General features: G+C 45.2%; 1 protein-coding gene across 1 annotated transcript in view; it reads right to left on the bottom strand.

The window, feature by feature from the left end:
• Mnd1 (meiotic nuclear divisions 1) overlaps window positions 1-17,367 on the bottom strand; it is a 59,863-nt gene extending 42,496 nt beyond the window's left edge. Inside the window, exons 1-4 of the mRNA XM_012948196.2 lie at window positions 17,266-17,367; window positions 8,001-8,066; window positions 5,802-5,859; window positions 1,194-1,342 (exon numbers count right to left, since the gene is read on the bottom strand). Coding sequence (XP_012803650.2) covers window positions 1,194-1,342; window positions 5,802-5,859; window positions 8,001-8,066; window positions 17,266-17,268 — 276 coding nt within the window. The 5' untranslated portion in view covers window positions 17,269-17,367. The remainder of the gene's footprint in view (window positions 1-1,193; window positions 1,343-5,801; window positions 5,860-8,000; window positions 8,067-17,265) is intronic.
• Window positions 17,368-23,321: the final 5,954 nt, after the last annotated feature.

The raw sequence follows: 23,321 nt of genomic DNA, 5'->3' as shown, positions 1-23,321 counted from the left end.
GTGAGACCCTGCTTTGAAAAAAACAAAACAAGCAAACAAAAAAAGGAGACAGCCCAAATGTCTATCAACAGGTGAACAGATAAACACAATATGCTACATACATATAGTAGGATATCATTTGACCATGAAAACAAAGTACTGTTATGTACAATGGGGATGAACCTTTGTTGAGGGTTCAAAGAAATTAGTCATGAAGGACTATATACTATATAGTATACTATTACACTCACATACAATATGTAGAAGACAGACATCTGAAGACACATGAAACAGATCAGTGATTGTCTAGGACTGACTGGGAGAGTTGGCTTCAAAAGGGATTGACAAATAAGCAAGTCCAAGGTTTCTTTCTGAGGTGATAACAAGATTTAATGATACACCTATGGACAAATTAAAACTCATCACAACATAGACTTTAGATGAGTGAGACATCCCATGGCCTACATGTCAATTTTGCTTCACAAATTTTAAAAATACATTTCTTTTTATTTGACAGAGTGAGTGTGTGTATATGAATGCACCAGGACCTCTTGCAGCTGCAAATGAATTTCAGACATATGCACCACTTTGTGTGTCTGGCTTTTATATGGGTTCTGGGGAATCAAACCCTGGCCATTACGCCTTCAAAACAAGGGCCTTTAACCTCTGAGCCATTTTCCAGCCCCATATCAATTTTTCTGTACACCTAAAACTACACCCACCCTAAGTCTATTGATAAAAAAGAACTAAAATTCTAGAAAATAGTATAGTAGTATTAGAAAATGAAAGGTAAAATGTTTGGGGGGGGGTTGCGGAGCAGGAAAAGGGTGTCAAATCCAGGCTAGGCAAGTTCTCTCTCACTGAGCCACATCCTGAACCTTAAAAAGATGTTAGTTATCTTTAGATTCTGATCCTAAATAATGCATGTTTTAAATTTAAAGAAGGGGTTGGAGAGATGGTTCGGCGGTTAAAGGTGCTTTCTTGTACAGCCTGATGGCTCATGTTCCATTACTCAGTACCTAATAAAGCCAGATGCACAGTGAATGTGGAACATGCATCTGGAGTCCAATCCCAGTGGCAAGAGGCATGACCACTTTCATTCTTTCTCTTTCTACTTGAAAGTAAATAATAAAAATTTAAAGGAAGACCACTAAATGAGAAAAGAATTCTATAAAATACATTTGTGCTACAATTCTTTTTAACTCTTGGCTTACCTGAGACTCCAGAACCTCCAACTTGCGTTTCCTTGCATGAAGAGCCTTACTTGGAAAGGCCCAGTAGTAATTGGACGTTCCGATCCTCTCGCAGTCAACCATGCCGTCGTCAACTAAGCTTTGGACGACTTCCTTCACTGACATGGCGGCTATCAGAGAAAACTGTGGCATAAGTAAAACTTAAAAGCAAATAACTGGAAAAACACTTGCAAAACACACTACATACTTACAGCTTGCAAATGAATAAACAAACAGCTCTTTACCAACAAAAAGGAAACAGAATAAAAGCATGTGGGCTGGACAGATGGCTCAGCAGTTAAGGCACATGCCTACAAAAATCTAGCCTGGGTTTGATTCTCTAGTACCCATGTAAGTCAGATGCACAAGGTGGCACATGCATCTGGAGTTTGTTTGCAGTGGCTGGAGACCTTGGCATGCTCATTTGTATTCTTTTTCTCTCTCTCTGCACCTCTCTCAAATACATAAATAAAATAAAATGAAAAAAAGAGTGAATTTGAAAGAACTGGGGATATAGCTCATTGACAGAGTGCATGCCTAGCATATGCAAAACCCCTGGTTCAATCCTTGGTACCACCAAAAATGAGTATTTTGACTATCCATAGTTTGTAGATGGCTATTTTTTATACCTTTTTTGTTTTTCTAGATTTTATTTATTTATTTATGAGCTTTTTGAGGTAAGATCTCACTCTAGTCCAGGCTTACGTGGGTACTAGGGAATCGAACCTGGGTCCTTAGGCTTCGGAAGCAAGTACCTTAACTGCTAAGCCATCTCTCCAGCCCTCAAACCCACTCTTAATTAAAGGGAGATGGCTCATTGTTTAAAGTGCTTACTTACAAAGCTTGCTGGCCTGGGATCAATTCCTCAGTACCCACATACAGCCAAGTACACAAAATGGCATATGCATCTGGAGTTTACAGAGATTGGAGGCCCTGGTGCACCCATTCATTCATATTCATTCTCTTCACAAATAAATAAAATCATCAAAATTAAAATACATAGTAAAGGATAAGTGTACTCCTAACAAGGAGGAAAGACTTTAGATTTATGTACTTATTTTATTAAAAATTTTTTCCAAGGTAGGGTCTCACTCTAGCTTGGGCTAACCTGGAACTCACTCAGCAGTTCTAGGCTGGCCTTGAACTCATAATGATCTTCATACCTCTGCCTCCCCAATACTGGGATTAAAGGCATGTGCCACCATACCTTCCATTTCTTTTATCAAGCAATTAATTTTTATAAATTCAATCACAGAGAATGAGGAGGGATGTACACAAATATGTTTGATAAAGCAAACATTATTAAAAAATTAGAAATAATATAATAACTGAATATTTTGGGAGGTTAAATATTTATTATTTATTTGAGAGAGAAAGAGAGAATCAGAGATAGAGGGAGAGAATGAGTGCACCACAGCCTCCAGCCACTGCAAACAAACTCCAGATGTATGCACCACCTTGTGCATCTGGCTTACGTGGGTACTGGGGAATGGAACTGGGATCCTTTGGTTTTGCAGGCGAGCGCCTTAACCACTGAGGCATCTCTCCAGCCCCAGTAACTGAATTCCTAAAAATACAATGCAATCATTTGTTGTGGATTCTTAGTGACAAGGATATGTGTGTGATGTATTATACAGAATGTCTCCTATAGAGAAGCGAAGCCAGTAGCACTAAGGGGACAGTAATTCTTTGAATGGTAGGTAGCAGGCAATTTTTATTTCCTTCTTGCTTATTTCTTTCTTCCCCAACAATGAACATGCATTATCCTTAGCTAAGAAAACTCAAGCAAAGTTGCTATGAAAAAGTAAACAATAAGCTGGGTGTGGTGGCACACGCCTTTAATCCCAGCACTCAGGAGGCAGAGGTAGGAGGATCGCTGTAAGTTCAAAGCCATCCTGAGAATAGAGTGAATTCCAGGTCAGCCTAGACTAGGTGAGACCCTACCTCGAAAACAAACAAACAAACAAACAAAAAAAACAAAAAAAAACCCAAAAAGTAAACAATAAATAAGTAAACTAGGTCCTACAATTAGAAGTAAGCCTTGAAATTAGAAAAAAAAAAGTTTAAAATTTCATGTAAAGATATACAGTCCCATTTCACCAGTCTGAAATCCATTAACAATTCTTACTTTCTCTGTACCAAGATCCATATTTTGATGCCCACCATTACATGGGTTTGGGGAATCACACCTGGGTCCTTAGGCTTCACAGGCAAGCACCTTAACTGCTAAGACACCTCTCCAGCCCAAAACATTTAACCCCAGTCATAAAGTACAAACGGAAATGAAATGTCCAAGACTTCTAAGAGTGAATGCTGGAGGTGAGGTGAGGTGGTGTGCTTGTCTAGCATGTACAAGCTCCTGGACACAACTGCCAATATTACATACAAACAAACACAAAGCAAAAAGGAGTTAAGTATACACTGGAACAGACTTTCCCAAAGGCAACTGGAGATTACATATGTCAAAGCCAAGTAATTACACAAGCCTCTACATTATTCCACTTCTACAGACATTTCCTAATGAAGTGATGCGACCTGGCCGAGCTCCTACACAAATACCACAGGCTGCGTGGCTCCACGGCAGACACAGTGTGTCTCCCAGTTCTGCGGCCTAGGACAAGATGGTGTCCAGTTCAGTCGCTGGTGAGGGTTCTGTGTCTTCTCACTGGGGGACCTTTCCTCAGCAGGTGCACACATGCATCTCCTTTTCTTTCTCTTCCCATAAGGCTACCAATCCCGCACAAGAGAACCCTGCCCGAGGTAGTTACACATACACAGCAAATCAATCTTCAAAATATACCAAAATGCTGGTAGTGGCAATTTCAGAATAAGAAAAAAAAAAAATCACAATTTTTCTTCCTTTTTTTTTTTTTTTTTTTTCCTTAATCTGTTTGTTTGAGGTAGGGTCTTACTCTGGCCCAGGCTGTCCTGGAACTCTCTCTGTAGTCCGAGGCTGGCTTCAAATTCACAGGGATCCTCCTACCTCTGCCTCCCGAGTGCCAGGATTAAAGGCGTTACACCACTACCCCTGGCCTCTTCCTTAGTTTTTATAGTACCAAATTTTCTCACACAAACACGTATACTTTCTGTAATCAGAAAAGTTTATATATACATATTTTGTATACAGATATATATGTATATTGAAATTAATAGTGCCCCCCACAAAAATATATGTCCAAATATATCCAAAGTCCTAACTTGCCAGAATCTGTGAATTTGAGCTTATCTGAGAAGTCCTTGTAAGTTGTGACTATGGGTCAACTTGATTGAGAAGATGTGTTGAGAAGTGCCTAGAAGATCAGTAAGGCAGACATTTAAGGAAGAATTAAGAAAGGAAACCAGGCGGTGCACAGCGCCACCCCACAGGCGGGGGCCAGAGGGAATGAGGGAGGAACAGCGCGCCCGCCCCGCCCACCTTCCCCGTCTCTGTCCCAGCTACCCGATGGGAGCTGCAGTCCTACCGTGCCTCCCTCCATAAATGGGCCGAAACTTCTGAAGCCCAGAAATCCTGAAAGCTATTTTGTGAGGTATTCTGTCACAGTGATGAATGTAATTAGACTCACTCAAAGCCCAGGATAATCTCATTGCTCAAAATGAGACTATCCTGGGCTTTGAGTGAGTCCTAAGATCAATGATATGTCACTTTAAGAGAGAAAACAAGAGAAAATGACCAAGGAGAAGGCCCTGGGAAAAGACAACCAAGGGCGGGAGAGACGGTTCGGTGGCTAAGCCGGCAAAGCAGAAAGACCCCAGTTTGATCCCCCAGTGCCCATGTAAAGCCACACTGGTGCAGCATTTGGAGCTCGTTGGCAGCAGCTGGAGGCCCTGGGATGCCTATGCTTCCTCGGGCTCTCCTCTCTGTTTACAAGGAAATAAATAAAAAAAAGAAAAGAAAAGACCGCTAAGGATAAGGAGTGAGCCACATCCAGGAGAGAAGACCAGGGACATCACCACACCTTAGTGTCAAACTCCTACCTCCCCACCTCTGAGAAAGTATACTTCTGTTACTTTAAGTCACCGAGTTCTGTTAAACTGTGCTGTGTCCCCCTCCCCGCCCAGCCAGCCGGGGGCCCATTCCCTAGAGCCAGGAAGGAGCTAACCAGGTTGATTTGGATCTGAGGGGGTCAGCGCCTGCCGGCCCATCGGCATGTATTAGCTCTAGAATTACCGCAGTTATCCAAGTAGGAGAGGAGCAAGCAACCACAGCTGATTTACGAGCCATTTGCAGCTTCACCAGCCGTGCACACTTACACATGCATGGCTTAATCTGATAAACTATTAATGTCTTATATACCTAATACACCATGTGCAGATATAACAATCACATGTAACCAACGCCTAAAATAAATGAAGTTTTATTTCTTTTGAAATACACTCTAAACATGTGTGTAGAGGTCTATGTATGTGTGCGCACACGTATTCACTCCCTCTGAATTCTAGAGCCGAGGCTCCCAACAGAGGAAGCGCGGCCACGGCCAACAGAGCCTCTGTAGATCCTCCTAGACTGCAGATCCTCCAGCCAGGGCAGGGCTGGCGCAGGAAAGATGGCACATGTGTCCCCAAATAGCCCAGCAGACCTTTGATACTTACTAATGCCTTTCTCTTTGGGAGCAATCTTCTCCAAGTCTTTTAACTGAAATACATCTTTCTGGTTAAAAAGTTTAAAAAAAAGATGAAAAGCACGTTACCGTCTCCTTATATTTACCATAATTATACTCATAAAACATTGCATTAAAAACTATATCTGTAAATTAATAGTGTAATAGAACTAGGTATTTTAGAGTTAGGAGAAAGTTTATAATTATCTCATTCAATATCTTCTGCAGAACTTAAAATGGACAGATTTTATATTAGCATATAATTGGGATTAGAACAAATTCATTCCCCAAATCAATGCTATACTTTACAATTCAATCAAAAAGCCCTGACAGACTAAATAAATGAGCAGCAACGTATTAGGTGGTAATGTAGAAAAAGAAATGTAACATATGAATTGAAATCAACTAACAGAGTAAATTCTCAGCTCTGAGAAAAGCTCACTATTGATGTCTTTAGGCTGATAGTAACTAACATGAGTCTTTGAAGTCACAGCATCATGGAGGGGCATTGTTAAGCATTTTAAAAGCTTAAACAGAAACAATTAATTTCACTGACTATTCTCCCCAACTGCTTGGCATAAATGAAGTCTTGTTTTCTTACTCTGGGTTCATAGGAAAAATTGTTCAACTCAGTAGAAGGAATTTTACCTGCAAACTTCATCACTTATCTTTTTAATGATATAATCATTATTAATAGGCTATCCTGCTCTGAATTTCCAATGACATCAAGAAACATGAAAGTTACACTTAAAGGCAAGTTTGTTTTTTTTTTTTTTTTTCCGAGGTAGGGTCTCACTCTGGTCCAGGCTGACCTGGAATTAACTCTGTAGTCTCAGGGTGGCCTTGAACTCATGGCAATCCTCCTACCTCTGCCTCTCGAGTGCTGGGATTAAAGGCGTGCGCCACCACGCCCGGCCTTTAAAGGCAAGTTTTTAAGGGGTCTCCAGAACCCTTGGCATGCTATAAAAATGAAATTATATTTTACCAATTTTCTCTATTTATATCCAGTGAAAATTGCTAGTAGGCTAAAGGTCCTACCAAGTTATACACAGTTTTTTTTTTTTGTTTGTTTGTTTGTTTTTTGAGGTCGGGTCATGCTCTAGCCCAGGCTGATCTGGAATTCACCATGGAGTCTCAGGCTGGCCTCTAGCTCACTGTGATCCTCCTACCTCAGCCTTCCAAGAGCTGGGATTAAAGGCATGCGCCACCACGCCCAGCACAAAGTTCATATTTTAAATATTTATTTGTGTGTGTGCTTGCGAGCGCACATGTGCACCCAGGTCTCTTGCTGCTGCAAACAAATGCCTATCCAGCTTTCTGTGGGAGGCAAGGCCTGTGTGGACTCGAACCTGAAGGCAGCCAAAGGCCAGTGCACAGCACCGTGGTAAAGACAGCAGACTCTACAGCCAAGTGCCAGAGAAAGTGAAACCTTACAATTACTCACTACTAGTGACAGACACAAAGTCTGGAATGAATGGAGGAGGTCTGTGTGCCGTCCTGAACGTTACAACGTAAGGGGACGGAAAAGGCAAAGTGGCTGTGTTTTTGTCTCCCTCTAAAGTCAGGTGATCATCCTGGGTTTAAGCCCTGGTGATGTCACTTCTACTTTTGAGAACCAAGACTGGCTTTTCAAATCCTCCGTGTCTTGGGTGGCCTCAGAGGACTGCTGTAGGAATGAAATCAGACGATGCCCACCTTAGTGTAGCTTAGGGCAGGGGCTGGCTTGCTGGGCAGCGTTCAGTAAACTGTTATTACTTCCAGAGAGAAAGAGGTCCAGTCAAACTGATGTGTCAGAAAGATAATTCTGGAACCAGTATACGGGACAGTCTGGACACAGGAGCTAGGGTTCTTTCACATTCCATCTCTCAGAAGAACCACAAATGTTTGCAGACTTTTACCCATCCTTCTAGAACCTGGCCAGTATGAACTGTGTAACATAAAAATTCATAACACAAGCAAGGCGTGGAGGCACATGCCTTTAATCCAAGCACGCTGGAGGCAGAGGTAAGAGGATCATGGAGGGTTCAAGGCCAACCTGAGACTACATAGTGAATTCCAGGTCAGCCTGGGCTAGAGTGAGACCCTACCTTGAAAAACAAACAAAAAACAAATTCACAATACACTAACTGTGAAGATATACCTAAAGTAAAAATTACACAAAATACTAAAAATGTTAAGGAGAATAACTTACTGTCTCAAAAAATATCTCCATCATGCGGGTTCTCTTTTCTTCTGCACTCAGTCCTTTCTTCTTTGACTAATGGACAAAAGTAAAGTAAAACAATCCTTCAGTCTTAAAAACACTATATGAAGACAATTTGCCATTAAATCTTATCTAAAACATTATGTATGTGGTTGTGATGGTTTGACTCAGGTGTCCCTGATAAACTCAGGTGTTCTGAGATCTAGGTTCCCAGCTGATGGAGATTTGGGAATTAATGCCTCCTGGAGGCACTGTATTGTTGGGGCAGGCTTATGGGTGTTATAGCCAGTGTCCCCTTGCCAGTGTTTGGCACCCTCTCCTGTTGCTATTATTGTCCACCTTCTGTTGGTCAGGGGGTGATGTCCACCCTTTGCTCATGCTATTGTTTTCCCCTGCCATTGTGGAGCTTCCCCTTCACTCCGTACGACAAAATAAACCTTCTGCCAGCAATGTGAACCTGACTGCCACAGTGGTCTTATTTGATATCAATAGGTATGATGTCCTCAAAGCCAGGCCTAAAGCATTTTGACTACTCTAAGCCAAACTTCGTGGGAGGCACTGCCAACATAATAAAATAAACATCCTTACAGTTTATAGAAATGTAATATTCAGAACTTACCTTCAAAAGGCTTATATCCTCAAAGGAAACAACTACTTATAACTAATGAAAAGCTACATGTTTCAATTGTTGCATAAATACCCAGGAAGAATGAATTAATCCTAGCCTGAGAAGGGAGAAAAGTTATCTAGAAGGCTGGAAATGTTAAGAATATAGGCCAGGCATGGTGGTGCATGCCTTTAATCACAGCACTCAGGAGGCAGAGGTAGGATGATTGCTGTGAGTTCGAGGCCACCCTGAATTACTACTACTATAGTGAATTCCAGGTCAGCCTGGTCTAGAGCGAGACCCTTCCTAGAAAAACAAAAACAAAACAACAAAAAGGAAAATAATTTAGTCAAGTTGAGAAATGGTGAGAGGGATGTCTTGTGCAGACCACATACAGGCAAACAATGTTATGAAGTACCTGGAATGTTCCAGAAAGAAAGTACTGTGGAACTATCATTGAACGGATTTTGTAACTCAGGTGGAGTGACAGAGGAGATTTGCAAGGTTGTCTGGGCCAGACTAGAGAAGGCTCACCGGAAAAGAAAGGATTTTACCCATTGAAGACACGTGGGGCCATTCCAAAAGCTCCGGAGTGGCAAGATTCAGGTTGCAATTTAGTATATATACTGTCAGAGCAAAGTGCAGAGGAGGCTAGAGAAAGCAAAAAACCTATCCAAGTTGCAAACGGAAGCCTACTCAGAGTACTATCATTCTCTAGTACACTTTATCCAGTTTGAAATTAAGATGGTCAGTTTGTGGACTGAGAGATGGTGCAGCTGGTTAAAGGTGCTTGCTTGCAAAGCCTGGCGGCCTGAGTTTGATTGCCCAGTACCCATGTAAAGTCAGATGCATGAAGTGGCGCATGTATCTGAAGTTCATTTGCAGGGGCAGGAGGCACCTGTGCACCTATACTCTTCTCTGTCCATCTCTCTGTCTGCCTCCCTCTCAAGTAAATAAGTATTTTATTTAAAAAAGGACAATCAACATGTAACTGACTTGTATAATGAAGTTTACTATATATTGTACATAGAATGTATATCAGTATAAGTCCAAATCAGAACGAACAAGGAAAAAAGGAGACAAATTATTTAACCGAAAGATTAACTGGCAGAAAAACAAACAAAAAACAAAATGAGAAATGCAGGATTCCACACTAACATTGAAATCTTCTCCATCTTTTTCAAAAAGTGCACAGGACCACAGGAAATGGTTTACTTAGAAAGCAGACATAACAAAAGCATTGCAAACTGACCCTGTCTTCTGCAAGACTCCATCAAGAGAGATGGGTGGCAGCAGGGAGAGTGACTAGGAACATGGCACCACGCTCTGGGTGTGCCACACATCCTCCTGGCAAAACTAAAAGCTCACTCACTCATTTCCATAGCGACAGCGCGACCCAGGGCTTCTTCACGTACAAAGAAGGCACCTACAAGCTCTCTTCCGCCTCTGTCCTCCCAAACACCGAGTACCCCACGGATTGGCTACTGATCCTGCATCTCCTCACATCTCCTCTTTGATCCACCTGCTTTGGCGTTAATTAATGCTTGGGCTGAGCCCACAGATCGTCACAACCTGGCCCTGCACGTGCTCCTGAACTTCAACTGCAAGCATTTACCTGCCTGCTGGACGGACTTCAAACTCAAGTGGTCCAAACTGAACTCTTCCTCACCAAACCCGCTATTCTACATCTGAGTCTCAAGTACCGCCTCTTGACCCATGCCAGCAGCCTGGCAGACACCCTAGGTGCCTTCGTCTCCTCACCCCACAGCCAAGTAGTCAGCAAGTCCCGCCCGCTCTGGAGCTTACCTAAGTCCTGCACGGTGCCGCCTTGCGTCTGCCACCTGTAGAGACGGCTCAGCCTTCACTAGCTGTCTCCTTCGATGTATCTGCAGCCACCTCAACACACTTGTCCCGATTCACACTTCACACTCTGAAAATGCAACTGTGGTCGTGCCTCCCTCGCCTAATGCCTTTCATGGTGCCAACACTCATAAGTACCCAAGCGCGCCAGAGGGAGATGCCAAGGCCCTCTACCATCTGATCCCAACCTACCTCAGCAGTTCCCCATCTACTGTGCTGCCTTTCCTGGGCCCTGTAAAACAATGCTGCTCCTCCCTGCTACTTGTGATGGTTAATCTCCCGCTGCCAACGTGACAGGATTTAGAATCACCATGGACGCAAGTCGTGGCCATGTCTATGAGGGGTTTTCCAGATTAGACTGGCAGAGGTGGGAGGAGCCACCCTAACTGTGGGCAGCTCTGTCCACGCCACTGGCTGGGCTCCTGGACAGGATACGGGGAGAGCTGGCTGAGAATGCAGCGTCCATCTCTCTCCTTCCCCCTGCCGATGTGACAACGCAACACTAGCTTTCTGTCCCTGCCAAGCTTCCCCCAGCATCATCAACTCTACCCTCTGGAACTATAAACTGAAACAAACCCTTTTCTTCCTCAAGTTGCTTCTGGTCAGGTGTTTCACGGCCACAAGGCAGCAAATGATCCCCTCTCAGTACTCTGAAGGCCCCCTAAAGCTCACTTTGGGCATCATCTCTCCGGGAGGATTTCCCTCTGCTGAGCTCACGGCTGAGCATGTATTTCCAGGACACGTTTTCATCAAATCATTTACTACACTAAAAAAGATGGGTTTACTTATCTTTCTTAGGCAGGCTGTGACTGATCCTTTAATCCCAGCACTCAGGTGGCTAAAGTAGAAGGATCATCATGAGTTGGAGGCTAGCCTGGACTGGTGAGACCCTGCCTCAAAATAACAACCTTGGGACTGGAGAGATGGTTCAGCAGTTAAGGCATTAGCCTGCAAAGCCTAACAACCCAGGCTCGATTTCCCAGGACCCACATAAAGCCAGATACACAAAATGGTGCATGCATCTGGAGTTCGTTTGCAGCAGCTGAAGGCCCTGGTGTGCCCATTCTCTCTATCTGTCTGTCCCGCTTCGCCCTGTCTTTCTCTGGTTGCAAATAAATAAATAAAATATATTTTTAAAAACCCAGCCTTATCTCTCTCAGCAGGCTGAGAAATTTCAGAACATTTACTGCTTTTTGTTCTCCCAGCCAGGACTTAGCAAGCCAGGTTAGAGAAAGCTGCTAAGAAGCCCAGCCCTGAGTTTCGGGACCACGATCAATCCAGCCCCCAACTCTAGAACTTGAGGCTGCTCAAGCTTCCAAGCCCACAACATCCACCGCACTCCTACAGACAGACACAAGACAGGATGAATTCATACTAGGGAATTCTTGCTTGCAGAGAGAAATCTCAAGCAGGACAGACAAGCTCCTGGAAGGCAGCAAGAGCGTCCACTGAGCACAGGGCGCGGAGCTAGAAGTCGGGGCACTCGTGCGCTTCTCCTGCGGGTTCCAGTTAGTCGGGAGATTCCTGCTCAGCATTAGGCTCCTCAGCTCATTTTCTCCATGCCAGTGGGTCTCAAACTGCCATGTAGTAGAATCACCTGAGGAACTGTGGGGGTCAGATGTGCAGGGTGTGTGTGTGTGTGTGTGTGTGTGTGCACATCTGTGAGGAAGACAGAGGACAACTTCATCTCAGGACTGTGGGGGAGGGAGGTGCAGGCTGTGTGTGTGTGTGAGAGAGAGCGAGCATGTGTGAGGACAGAGGACAATTTCCGGTGGCCGTCCTCACCTTCCACTTTATTTGAGCCAGGGTCTCTTGTTTCCTTGCTCACCACTGGGTTTCCTGTCCCCGCTTTCCTCTCTAGGCACGCTGGGGTGACAGATGCCAGCTGGTGCCACAGCTCGGGCTTTCACCAAGCTGCTGGGAAGCCATGGCTGCACACAAGGTCCTCCTGCTCGTGTGACAAGTGCTCCATCCACTGAGCCACATCCTCAGGAACTTTCAAAACACCAGTGCACAGGCTCTAAGCTACCGAGGTGACCGGAATCAGTATCTCTAGGATGGCCCCAAGCACACGCTGCTTAAAAATCTCCACTTGTGAGACTGGGGCAGGGCTCAGCAGGGAAGAAAGAGTGCACTCCAGGGAAGCACTGGGCCGGAGCCCATGGACTCGATCCCCAGCACCACATCACAGAGCTCTGTGGAGGTGTGGCCACACACACCTACAAGCCCAGCTAATCTGAGCAGCCAATCTGACTGAAATAGAAGTTTTAGGTTCAATGAGAAACTGTACAAGGAAACCAGAAGAGTGACAGAGGACACTGATGTCTTCCTCTGGTCTCACAAGCATGTGCACAGGACACGTGCAACTGTGTGTGTGTGCACGCACACACCAAAATAGAAATAAAGTTTCCAGGAGCTTAAGTTGTTCCCCAGGATTGGTACTGCAGTCAGGTTTGCACTGCTGGTAGAAATCACCGAACCAAGAGCAGCTTCTGGGAAAAAGAGGTTTACTTTGGCTTACAGGCTCGAGGGAAGCTCCACAATGGCAGGGGAAAACGATGGCATGAGCAGAGGGTAGACACCTCCCCCTGGCCAACATAAGGTGGACAACAGGAACAGGAGAGTGTGCCAAACACTGGCAAGGGGACATTGGCTATAACACCCATAAGCCTGCCCCCAACAATAAACTCCCTCCAGGAGGCATTAATTCCCAAATCTCCATCATCTGGGAACCTAGCATTCAGAACACCTAAGTTTATGGGGGACACCTGAATCAGACCACCAGAGTTGGTAACCTTTCTTTTCTTACTCTAGAATACAGAGACGGTCAGGGGCAGTGTGACCTGCTCTCCTCATTCTAGAATACAGAGGCAGTCAGGGGCAGTGTGACCTGCTCTCCTCATTCTAGAATACAGAGGCGGTCAGGGGCGGTGTGACCTGCTCTCCTCATTCTAGAATACAGAAGTGGCCAGGGGCGGTGTGACCTGCTCTCCTCACTCTAGAATACAGAGGCGGTCAGGGGCGGTGTGACCTGTTCTCCTCACTCTAGAATACAGAGGTGGTCGGGCGGTGTGACCTGCTCTCCTCACTCTAGAATACAGAGGCGGTCGGGTGGTGTGACCTGCTCTCCCCACTCTGGAATACAGAGGCGGTCGGGTGGTGTGACCTGCTCTCCTCACTCTAGAATACAGAGGTGGCCAGGGGCGGTGTGACCTGCTCTTCTCACTCTAGAATACAGAGGTGGCCAGGGGCGGTGTGACCTGCTCTCCTCACTCTAGAATACAGAGGTGGTCGGGCGGTGTGACCTGCTCTCCCCACTCTAGAATACAGAGGTGGTCAGGGGCGGTGTGACCTGCTCTCCTCACTCTAGAATACAGAGGCGGTCAGGGGCGGTGTGACCTGCTCTCCCCACTCTAGAATACAGAGGTGGCCAGGGGCGGTGTGACCTGCTCTCCTCACTCTAGAATACAGAGGCGGTCAGGGGCGGTGTGACCTGCTCTCCTCACTCTAGAATACAGAGGTGGTCAGGGGCGGTGTGACCTGCTCTCCCCACTCTAGAATACAGAGGCGGTCGGGCGGTGTGACCTGCTCTCCTCACTCTAGAATACAGAGGTGGCTAGGGGCGGTGTGACCTGCTCTCCTCACTCTAGAATACAGAGGCGGTCGGGCGGTGTGACCTGCTCTCCTCACTCTAGAATACAGAGGTGGTCAGGGGCAGTGTGACCTGCTCTCCTCATTCTAGAATACAGAGGTGGTCGGGCGATGTGACCTGCTCTCCTCACTCTAGAATACAGAGGTGGTCGGGCGGTGTGACCTGTTCTCCTCACTCTAGAATACAGAGGTGGTCGGGTGGTGTGACCTGCTCTCCTCACTCTAGAATACAGAGGTGGTCGGGCGATGTGACCTGCTCTCCTCACTCTAGAATACAGAGGCGGTCAGGGGTGGTGTGACCTGCTCTCCCCACTTTAGAATACAGAGGTTGTCGGGCGGTGTGATCTGCTCTCCTCATTCTAGAATACAGAGGTGGTCAGGGGCGGTGTGATCTGCTCTCCCCACTTTAGAATACAGAGTCAGTCAGGGGCGGTGTGACCTGCTCTCCTCATTCTAGAATACAGAGGTGGTCAGGGGCGGTGTGATCTGCTCTCCCCACTTTAGAATACAGAGTCAGTCAGGGGCGGTGTGACCTGCTCTCCCCACTTTAGAATACAGAGGTGGTCGGGCGGTGTGACCTGCTCTCCCCACTTTAGAATACAGAGGTGGTCAGGTGGGGAGTGTTGGGGACATGGCTCAGTGGTTAAAGGCACTTGCTTGCAATGCCTGTGGACGCAGGTTCAATTCCCTACCACCCACTTAAGTCCACTTAATTCCTGTGATTAAAGGCATACACAACCATACTGGCTTCCCTTTTGTGACAAATTACTAGTAATCACAGCAGATGATAGTGGCCGCCATTAAAATAACTCATGTAAAAGGATATCCTATTAACATTTGGAACTTCTCAAAAAAAGTTAGCACAGATTCATTTATTAGACTCTAAAGTTAAAAAAAAAAAAAAAAACAAGTCTCCTGAGTGGGGCTGGAGAGATGGCTTAGTGGTTAAGGTGCTTGCCTGTGAAGCCTAAGGACCCAGGTTTGATTCCTCAGTACCCACATACTGGGCCAGATGCACAAGGTGGCACATGCATCTGGAGTTCATTTGCAGTGGCTAGAGGCCCTGGCACACCCGTTCTCTCTCTCTCCCTCTTTTTCTCTCCCTCAAATAAATAAATACATAAGTAAAAAAAAAAAGAAATTTAAAAAGAAAATGGAACAGGCTGAGCGTGGTGGTGTACATGTTAAAAAAAAAAAACCAAAAAACTTCTGAGTTAAATTTCTCTAATTCCAAAAATACATGCTTGTAATTATAAGCTTACTTAACAAATTCAATCAAATCAAAACAAAGTTACCAATTCACAATTAGAAAAGAGGACAAAAGTTTACTTTCCATGAACAACACACTAAACTTATTTCTCTCTTTTTAGGAGAGGGTGCTTGAGGTAGGTAAGAGTCTCACTCCAGCCCAGGCCAACCTGAAACTCACCCTGCAGCCCAGGCTAGATGAAATCATGTTGATCCTACCAAATGGTAGAATGGATTAAAGGTGTGAGCCATCATCCCATTCCTAAACTCATTTCTTGATCATATATAAAAAGTAGCAAGTCTTGCTGGGTGTAGTGGTGCACGCCTTTTATCCCAGCACTAGGGAGGCTGAGGTAGGAGGATCGCCTTGAGTTCGAGGCCACCCTGGGACTACATAGTGAATTCCAGGTCAGCCTGGGCTAGAGTGAGACCCTACCTCAAAAAAACAAAACAAAACAAAAAAAAAAAAAAAGTAGCAAGTCTCCATGTACAAAGAATTTTGTTTCAAGTTTCTCCATTATTAGAGGCATCTGAAGAATTACCAGCACATGAAGCCACTTAGTCTAGGTGACTCACATGTAAAGAGGGATTCAGGAAAAATGGCAAAGTTAATGCATTCATCATGTTTCTCTACAAACAGAAATACGATAAGACAAAGCATTAGTAACAGATTAAGCCAGGTCCTGTGGCTCGGTAAGACCATGTTCTGGCCCAGGTGGCTGGACTGTTGGTTTAACCACAAAGAAGCCGTTATCAGTTATAATTACAGCTGGGCAAGTATCTTCAAATAAATGCTATACAACTTGATCCTGGTCCCACCATTCCTTCAGCAAAATTACAGCTGCTTAACTAAATTAAGATATTAAAAAAAAACTCAGGTCTATTTGATCACACGTTGGTTCTCTGCCAACAGACGCAGGAAAAAAAAAAGGCATGAGACGTTGAAGGTTTATGAGAATGATCTGAGGAGCAGAAAGACATTAAGCCCACGAAGAGAAGGGTAAGCTGGCATCTTACCAGGATTTAACCCTCATGTAAGGAAGGTTAATTCCGGCCAGAGCCTCCCTGTTAAAACCACACAAAGCACATGAGACCAGCATTGTGAATCAGAGCAAACAATGTTATTTCTGCCCCTTGATTTAAAAAAAGGGGGGATGGGGGCTGGAGAAATGGCTTGCAGGCCGAAGGATCCGGGTTCAACTCTCCAGGGCCCACGTAAGCCAGATGCACAAGGGGGTGCATGCATTTGGAGTTTATTGCAGTGGAGGCCCTGGTGCGCCCATTCTCACTCTCTCCCTTTCTGTCTGCCTCTTTTTCTCAAATAAATAAATAAAATATATTTTAAAAAATGCCGTGGGGTGTTGGGGAGATGGCTCAGTGGTTCAAGGCGCTTGCTTGCAATGCCTGTGGACACAGGTTTGATTCCCCACCACCCACTTAAGTCTGGATATAAAATGATGGGATACACGGCACGTGGGTGCCCATACACACACACACAGAAAAAGAAAGAAAGAAAGAAATGAGCTAGCTGGCTAAAGAGGAAGATGCGCTTGTACTTTAGGCGCTGTGCGTTACCACAGTACAGTAGCGGGCTGGGAGTATGGTCCAGTAGTCAGCGCGGGCCGCGCATGCGCAAAGCACTGGGTTCCAGCGCCAGCCGGGGAGGGGGGGAAGGGCGCGTCGCGGCCCGAGCACACTGCAGCACTTTACTTCCGGGTTCCCCGGGGTCGCCGAACGTCAGGCCACGGGCTCACGGTCTTTTAGACAAAGGCGGGATTCCGGGGCCTGTTCGCGAACGTCCTCGGCGCCGCAACCTTCCGTGGACGCCCTTCCCCGCCCGGCTCAGGGTCCCCGACGCCCGCGGGCTGCGCAGGCCTCATCTCTTACCATGGTGGGGACCCGGCCTCCAGCCGCGGGATGCCTGCGCGCCGACACAGGGGCGGCTTTGATTTTGGCGCCAAGAGCCGTCCGGGGGCGGGGCCGGGAAGGGACGCGGTCGGGCCGTTGACCCTCGTCCTGGCGGTGCGCAGCGACCCCTGGCGGCCGTCGGAGCTCCGCGGGCCGAGATCCGAGGAGCCGGGCGGGGCCTGCGGCGTGGGCGTGTCTGCCCGGGGACGGGGGCGTGGCCTAGGAAGCGGCGTGGCCTATGAGGAGGCGGGTCCTGCCTGGGTCGTGGGGCGGGGCCTGCGGCGTGGGCGTGTCTGCCCGGGGACGGGGGCGTGGCCTAGGGAGCGGCGTGGCCTGTGTGGAGGCGGGGCCTGCCTGGGGCGTGGCCTAGCAAGGGGCGGGGCCTGATGCCTGGTCCAAGGGGCGTGTCTGGCCAGAGCTGGGCAGGGAAAGGTCTGAGGTGGGCGTGGCCAAAGAGCAGGAGGCGGGGCGCGGTGGTGGGTCTGGGGGCGTGGCCTGCGACAGTGGCGGCCTAATCGGCGGGGTTCAGGAGGGAGGGGGTTCTGTCCTAAGCAGGCTGTCACACATCAGCTGGTGACTCAAGTGTGGAGCCTGACTTTCTCGCTCGTTTTTTCCGAGGTAGAGTCTCACTCTAACCCGGGCTGACCTGGAATTCACTCTGTAGTTCTAGGATGGCCTCGAACTCACATTGACCCTTACATCTCTGCCTCTGGAGTGCTGGGATTAAAGGTGTGCGCGCCACCACACCTGGCTTGATTTTTTTCTTGCTTTTATAAGAAATTTGTGTATTCTGGCTTGTTAAGTGTTTCTTGGTGTCGTGTCAGGCTGAACTAAATTCGTCATAGAAAACAGGGAGTTTGGCTCCATCCGTTCATATCCGTCAAAGCAGAGGTCTTTTGCTCTCTTCCGCATTTTCTCCTCAGCCACTATACACTGCTTTTCTAGCTTCTGAAGGTCCATTTGTAGACTTGTTTTTTCGCAGTTTTAAACTTTATTTTTATTTATTTATTTATTTGAGAGAGACAGAGGGAGAAAGAGGCAGAGAGGGGAACACAGAATGGGTGCGCCAGGGCCTGCAGCCATTGCATACGAACGGAGCATGCTGCTCCTTGTGCAGCTGGTTTACATGTGGGTCCTGGGGAATTGAACTGAGATCTTTTGGCTTTGCAGGTAAAGGCCTTAAGCGCTAAGCCATGTCTCCAGCCGCCTCCCTTTTTTTTGAGGTAGGGTCTCACTGTAGCTCAGGCTTACCTGGTATTTACTATGTAATCTCAGGGTGGCCTCAAACACAGGCGATCCTCCTACCTCTGCCTCTCAAGCGCTGGGATTAAAGGCATGCGCCACCACACCTGGCTTTTTTTTTAAAAAAAAAAAAAAGGTAAGAGCAACAACAAAAATGCATTTAAAATCAGAATGGTGGTATAGGTTCAGAGCAAAAGCCAGGTCCTTTCACCTGAAAAAAGAAAAAAAATGTACTGAGACATTTTACATTATTTTATGTAGTACTTTGAACCACTTTATAGTATCAATTTTCCTGAAAGCCATGACATCTAAAACAGGAAATTTTAGTCCTTGTTGCTTCACATGAATAAGCAGAGGACAGAGTTTATTGTATTGCAAAGTTCCATTCAGTTTTTCCTAGAACACGTTATATAACTGGTGGTGCAGGAGATAACTTTTTGAAAAAGTTTTACTTTTTTACTTATTTGAGAGAGAAAGAGAGAAAATGGGCATGCCAGGACCTTCTAGCCACTGCAAACGAACTCCAGATGCATGTGCCACTTCGTGTGCTGGGGAATGGAACCTGGGTCTTTAAGGCTTCACAGGCAAGTGCCTTCACAGCTACGCAGTGTCTCCAGCCCAGGAGAGAACTTTAACTTCCTTTGGCTCTTACATTCTTTCAGCCACCTCTTCTGCAACGGTCCCTGACCCTTGGAGGGTGCAGTAGAGATGTCTCATTTAGTGCCGATCACTCCACTGTCATTTCTTCTGAGCACTTTGATGAGTTTTGAGTGTCTCCAGTAGTTATCACCATTTGAAAAGAGAAGCTTCTCTAACCGGAAGTGGGAATAGCATTAATAAATGGGTATAAATTAAATATTTAGAGGGCAAATTTGTTGGGCATACTATATGCATTTAACCAGGCAACACTAGTGCCTTTCCCCCTAGGGATATCCCAGCCATAAGTTTTTTTAATTTTTTAAATTTTTATTAACATTTTCCATGATTATAAAAAAAAAAAATATCCCATGGTAATTCCCTCCCTCATGGCGATCCTCCTACCTCTGCCTCCTGAGTGTGGGATTAAAGGAGTGAACCACCATGCCTGGCTCTAGTCCAGTATTTTTTTTTAACTTTATTTTTATTTATTTGAGAGTGTGTGTGAGAGAAAGAAAGAGGCAGAGGGAGGGAGAGAGAATGGGCACGTCAGGGCCTTCAGCCACTGCAAACGAACTCCAGATGTATGTGCCCTCTTGTGCATCTGGCTAATGTGGGTCCTGGAGAGTCGAACCAGGATCCTTTGGCTTTGCAGGCACTAAGCCATCTCTCCGCCCTAGTCCAAGATTTTTAACTGAGCCATAATACCAAAAAATAACCTCAAAAAACCCATAATGACACAGAATAAACATTCACACTACAAAACATGGCATTGAGCATAACAAAGAAAGACTCAAGCAGTACCTGTCTTAATTGGGGCAAACACCAAACTCTGTAGCTCCAAGTCTAATAATTCTAACCAGTAACAAGTCTCTGGAGTTCCAATTCCACCCCTCCAGCTAGGCTACTCACAGTCTTGGAAAACTTCATCGGGGCCGGCAGCTCCTCGGCAGCCATCTCATGGTCCCGGCATCTCCACTGGGTCTCCACTGCAAGCCACGGTTCATGCTCATGGCCCCATGGGGTCTCCATGCAGGCATCCAGCAAACCTGCTTCACACTGCCCATGGCCATTTCCAAAACACAAGACCGTGTTGCAAACTCAATGACCCTCTTTTTCCTGCATTTCTTATACTCCATAATACCAGGTAGGGTGCCAGTTTGTTAATCCAGGGGGAATAATGCAGTCTTTGAAGAACAGGACACTTCTTGAGCACTCAGGCCCCTTCAAAATCCCGTTGCCCCAATGCAAGTCAGCTGGCCCAAACTCAAAGGTTGTAATCTCTCAATTGCAGCTGAACAGGCAGCAGTTTTTGGCCTAAACATTTATTTCTGTGCCATAACCCTCTGCTCACATCAGTCTGTTTCTACACAAAGCAACCTAGCCCAAGTTCTCAGGACACAGGCATAACAGTAAGTTTCTCACAAAAACAGCCCAGGGCTGGAGAGATGGCTTAGTGGTTAAGCGCTTGCCTGTGAAACCTAAGGACCCAGGTTTGAGGCTCAGTTCTCCAGGACCCATGTAAGACAGATGCACAAGGTAATGCATGCATCTGGAGTTTGTTTGCAGTTGCTGGAGGCCCTGATGTGTCCATTTTTTACCTATCTGCCTCTTTCTCTCTGTCGCTCTCAAATAGATAGATATAAACAAAAAAAAAAAACCAAAAAAAAAAAAAACCACCCAAAACTGCTAGCCCAGTCCAAGAAAGCTCTCTCTCACCTTCATAAGCCAAGCCTTACCGCCCATAGTTTTAACTGTATTCAGGTCTTTCAACTCTGACCAGAATAGTCCATCAAGCAGTACTTACAGCACTGCAAGGCCACTCTGAGGCCAAGGTTTCAAACCCTTCCACATTCCTCTTGAAAATCAGTTCCATAAGGCCAAAGCCAGATGTCTAGCAGCAGAGAGTTGCAGTCAGGTTTTCATTGCTGGTAGAAATCACCCAACTAAGAGCAGCTTGTGGGAAAAAGAGGTTTATTTTGGCTTACAAGCTGGAGGAGAAGCTCCACGATGGCAGGGGGAAATGATGGCATGAGCAGAGGGTGGACATCACCCCCTGGCCAACATAAGGTGGACAATAGCAACAGAAGAGTGTGCCAAACACTGGCATGGGGACACTGGCTAAAGCACCCATAAGCCTGCCCCCAACAATATACCACCTCCAGGAAGCATTAATTTCTAATTGCCATCAGCTGGGGAACCTAGCATCCAGAACACCTAAGTTCATGGGGGACATTTGAATCAAACCACCGCACGTTTAAATATGTTATCTTTTTTTTTTTCAGATGTTTGCTAAATTATTCTCCAGGTTGAAGCAACTGTCTAGTATTTTGACATAATAAAGAAATTTTGTTCTAATGGACTCTGGATGATTAAACTCTGGGCTATAGAAATGTTTGTTTAAAAAACAGAAACCGTATTTGTAGTGAGATTCCTCACTACAAGATATGTGTCCACCGTGACCACCAGAACATTTCTCCACCTGGAAATTCTTTGTATTATCAGAGTAGTGATTTTGACATCTTTTCTACATTTCTAAATGAGCGTGTTGTACACAGGTGTCAAGTGCTAGTAGGCAACATAACCAACAAAAAAGTCACTAAGATTTTTCTTTTTTTTAGTATTAAACAGTTTGTTTGAGGCACTGCCATCTTCCACACATTCTAGAACATTCTTCCATTCCCTTTGTTTCAGGAAATAATCTGATAAATAAATATCCACCTTGAAAATGGAGAAAACAAGCTTTATTATAATGATTTAAGGTTTTTGTGCATGGTAAAGATATACACATGGGTCTTGTTTCTCCTATGTTTCAAGACAGAATTAATTTAAAGTTTTATTGTAGACTAAAGCATCCAAAATACTGTGGTACGTATGTAGCTACAAACATACAAACACTTTGATGCACAGCGTCCATTCTTTTCTTTAAATAGGCAGTCAGCATTTTGATTCATAAAAGAACAAATGATGAGAACTGATCACATGGATGCCAGAGAGCACAAGACCAGTGTTCTACACACAAAACACGCAAGACAGATCTATAAAGATGGAATGTACAAAATCTACAAAGAAACACAAAAGAAGCAAAACTCTTCATATTCATACACAGGATTAAAAGGCTGTGGAATTGAGAATGATTTATAAAGAATTCTATTACAAGAAGACACTCTGTTGATCACACAACATTCCCATGTCATAAAGCAAAAGCATTGAGTTTAAGGCTGTGTTGCTTTCAAAAGTCAATGGAAGTACTGTACATTCATTGGAACAACATAGCCAATTTATTAATCTCTTCTAGGATACTATTAACAGCTCCATACATTCTCCACAAACGGACCACACAGTCACTACCACACACGGCTCATCTTCAGAAAGGTTTTACGATTAACATCATGATTTGTAGCGTACTGTCATTTAAAACAACCCCCCCAAATTATTTATTTATACCAAACAAATTTTTAATGGGCACTTAGTTTCCTTTACGGCAACACTAGATTTCTATTTATCAAAAATATTAACTTAATTGTAAAGTTTCAAACCCTGCAACATTTACAGAAAGCATATGACGACTTTCAGTTATAAGGAACATTAGATGAGGTCTACATCAAATAGCTTCAATTTTTATCTTACCTGGAAATATCTTGTTTTTCAATTATTCAACTAAAAACCACTCCTCTCTCTTGATAAGTTTGGGGAACACAGAGGATGTGATAATGTACAAAAAGCTATTTCCCATTTGCAGTAACCTACAGATGACCTGATGCACATCTGTTATCTCTCCAGTATTCAGCAGGTATTACTAAAGCTTTTGTGTTAATCCTTTAGTGTAAGGACCTACAGATTCTTATGTATTGCAATTCCAGTGAGTTCCATGTGAGGACATACCCTGTATAATTAGTACCGTCAGCAAGCGTACAAACACAGATCAGAATTTTCTTGCCTCAAATTTTGTCAACTTTAGAAATTTGGTGACACATACAGTGATGGGGTCTAAAGCTTCATCAAAAAAAAAATCATATATCATAAAAAATGGCAAACAGTCATAAAGGCTTTTTATAAATCATGTGTTTCTGGATAGTCAAGTGACTCTTCACCTCGCCATGTCCAGCAGGAGAGGTTTGTGTTGGGAGAGAATACGTTGTCACTGACCTGTAAAT

Source organism: Jaculus jaculus, chromosome 12, assembly GCF_020740685.1.
Source record: "Jaculus jaculus isolate mJacJac1 chromosome 12, mJacJac1.mat.Y.cur, whole genome shotgun sequence".
NCBI lineage: Eukaryota > Metazoa > Chordata > Mammalia > Rodentia > Dipodidae > Jaculus > Jaculus jaculus.
This window is presented reverse-complemented; position numbering and strand designations above follow the sequence as displayed.